Below are 3,310 nucleotides of genomic sequence, written 5' to 3' on the forward strand. Positions count from 1 at the left end.
GGTCATAAGCCAATCTCTTCCATTTGGGATGCCTACAAGAGCTCAATGGAAGTAGCAGCTGCTCAGCATCGTACCTCCTGAAGGCACTCTGAGCAGATCATGGTCCAACCTTGGGCCAAGGCCCATGGCCCAGTAAAAAGAGCAAAGTGATGATGTAAAATTACGTACTTGCCACCTCAAGTCCTGCAAGAATACAGAGCTGCGATACCAGCTTTCTTCATCCCTTCCTACACACATCAGTTCTGATCAGTAATGACAAAATTGTTTAGCTAATCCATGCCCTTTCTTCTTGAGACAGGTATTGTGACAATTAGGTTTCCTCCATGGTGAATAGTTATTGAGTCACTAATAAACAGGACACAGCACCATATGGACTACAGACAGTGAAGATCACATCATGATTTATCAGTTGCCAAAAGCCACTAAATTTCTTACCTTCTTATCAACCCATTACATCGGGACTAACATTCAAACAAAAGTAAAATGTTTAAATTTACTTGTCTTTGAGGGATGGGCATATTTATAGAGTATTCATATTAAGGTCTGCATCACCCGTCCAGTACAGATTTTTGTCACTGACTCAGCAGCTTTTTATATTACATCTGTAGAATGCATGTATCATGCAGAGTTTTCTCTCATGTAAGAATTCTAGAAAATGCTTAACAAAAACACACTAATTCTCTCACACAGCAAATGATATAAGGAAGGCCAGGACTTTGTCTCCAGGAAATCTCAGTTATTATTGATAAAAAACATATAATACTTTCATTTCATCCTGAAATTAAGTGAAAATAATTTCAAACAGTATATGTCAGTCTATGTCTGCATTTAACTGGGATGAAGAAAAAAACCCAATAAATTATAATAATTCACTTGATCCTCAGGGTGTTTTCACAGAATCATTAGGATTATAGTTTAAGAGCAGACCTGTGACTTCAAAATGCAGGTGAAATGGCACTAGTTATTTCAGAAATATATTGCTGAATGCTGAAGGTAACTATATTGACCATCTTTCCTTGTTCCATCCTTCACTCACAAAAGTTAAAAAGGGGAACCAATTGAAAATAAAAATCAAAGATCAGATTCAAAATTTCCAGGAGAAAAATAGCTGTCTTTCATTTTCGTATGTCACACTTTCTATGAGAAGAGGAGTTAAAACGATGGTGTCTTCTTTACTGAGTTCTATATAAATGTCTTGAACTTGACACACAATATTTTACTAAGCAAATGACACAAACACTCCATGGTAATGATTTATCTCTTCTTTAAATGACTATGTTTTCCTACATCATTTCTACAGGGACATTTGCCTGCAATAATAGATATTTCAAAATAGTAAATTCCAATAATCTTTATGTAAAAATAATGCTGATGTTATGCTTCTAATTAGTCAGAGAGCTGGCAACCAGTAAAACATATTTTGTAAAAGGGAGGCACAGTAAACTTAACCTCACACCTCATAAAAAGCTTTGTAGTCATCCCAGTGGTGGCTCTCAGCATCCTGTAAAATGCTTGTAGCACAAACTCTGACGCAGTAGTTCGTAACTTGAAACTGGAGAACGTTGATGAATTCCTGATATTGTTGGACGGGCACTAGGAACAGGGGTCTGTTCAGAGAGAATGATCAAAGAGACAAAGATTGAAAGGCTGTGCAGTAGGAGGTAACAATCCCCAGTACTGCAAATGGTTTTGATTATTAGGTATCAATCATTCATTTCCTCTTGGTCCTGGAGTCTGAACCTAGCATTCACTTTTGAAAAATATCTGGTCTTTGTTTCACAAGTTCTTTAAATATGTCTGCTCATCTATAAATTCTCATTTAACCAAGTCACTGAGAAATATATTACTTCATCCTATTTTCTGAGATAAAAGTACATTTGTCATTCAGTTATTGGGAGATTCTGGGTTGAAGCATAATTGCATCAGCACTGAGCGTGATAAAGAAAACATAAACACAGAGTCCAGAGATTATTTTTGGTAGGTATGTACCAAAACTCTTCCATAATACACATAAGTAGAATTATTGAGCAATATTTTGGCTCAGACTTCCCATTCACAAAGATACACTTCATGCAGGAGAGAGTAGGACATCAGAGGGAACGTAGCTCAACAGTGCATACAACCCCTTAGAAATCATACATTCCTTGAAAATTGCGCTAGTTCAGGTGTCTCTCCCAACAGGCCCAGTTTCTACTTTTAAATTACATATGGCCAGAAACACATGGACCAATAAAGAGATTCGTAGTATCTTAAGTCAAAATCTCCTAAAAGCACAGCAAATGCAGTTATATTGCCCCCAGGCCAAACACTGTCTTAGACTTTACACTACTACTTCATATCTTCTCTAATTTTTATTCTGCATGCAGTGAAAAATAAATTCTAAACCTACATTGGATGTATTTGTTCACATTGCTGAATACAGACGGTGTAAGGAAAAACCGCAGGAATGTGTATTTATACTGTCCTGTAAGATTGCTATGTGCTAAATCAGATTTTATGAAAATTCAGCTATTGCAAAGGTCAGAGAAGGAAATTAAGGCCTTAGCCCTCTATTTATATGAGAGCAGAGTACATTCAGTTCACTGGACAATCTTATTTACTCAAGCTGAATAAATAAAAAATATTGATCTGCAAATCAAATGCAGATCTTAAACATAAATAATTTGTTTTGTAATGGCTGCTTTAGATTATCAATAGCTTTGATTCAGGTCTTTCCATAAATAGTACATGCAGTGCGTGTGCTAAAAAATATGATGCAATTTGGAAAACTACCACCATACTGTATCACCAAAATGGAATGAGGTCCTACATTATTTATGTTTGAATTAAACCATTATAACTAAAAGGGACTCACTTTTTGCTCGTTTCTCTCATTAAATTGCCATACATTGTAAAATGCTGAAAGACGTATATCGCTGTGGAAAGGGCAGCGTACAAGTCTTGCAGGGGAGCCTTGGAGGGAACGTCTTTGCTTTTCTCCTCTAGTCTTGCCAGGACAGCTGTTGCCACTTTGCTGCAGGCCTCTACAAAGTTTGCTCTAATTTCCTGAAGAGAATCATCTCTGCATGCCAGAGCCAATGGAAGCAATGTGTCAAGTTCTTCCATGATGTCAGAACAAAACTGAGAGAAATAAACGTGGCATCAAGTTATTTGTATTCTGACAGCACTGTTTAATTTATACTAGGGTCAGATTCTTGAATAATGAAATTGGCATAAAACATAAATATATTAAATCAGCTTTACAAACGTTTCATTCTGTTATACAGGGGAGAAATGTTTATCTACAGCAAATGAATTATTATTTCATTCC

The 3,310-nt window shown here is 36.3% G+C and overlaps 1 protein-coding gene across 1 annotated transcript in view; it reads right to left on the reverse strand.

Annotated features, from left to right (window-relative positions):
* LOC103922219 (uncharacterized protein KIAA0825-like) overlaps positions 1 to 3,105 on the reverse strand; it is a 161,387-nt gene extending 158,282 nt beyond the window's left edge. Inside the window, exon 1 of the mRNA XM_009330316.1 lies at positions 2,855 to 3,105. Within this exon, the coding sequence (XP_009328591.1) occupies positions 2,855 to 3,105 (251 nt within the window). The remainder of the gene's footprint in view (positions 1 to 2,854) is intronic.
* Positions 3,106 to 3,310: the final 205 nt, after the last annotated feature.

This window comes from Pygoscelis adeliae, unplaced genomic scaffold (assembly GCF_000699105.1).
Source record: "Pygoscelis adeliae isolate BGI_AS28 unplaced genomic scaffold, ASM69910v1 Scaffold178, whole genome shotgun sequence".
Classification (NCBI taxonomy): Eukaryota; Metazoa; Chordata; class Aves; order Sphenisciformes; family Spheniscidae; genus Pygoscelis; species Pygoscelis adeliae.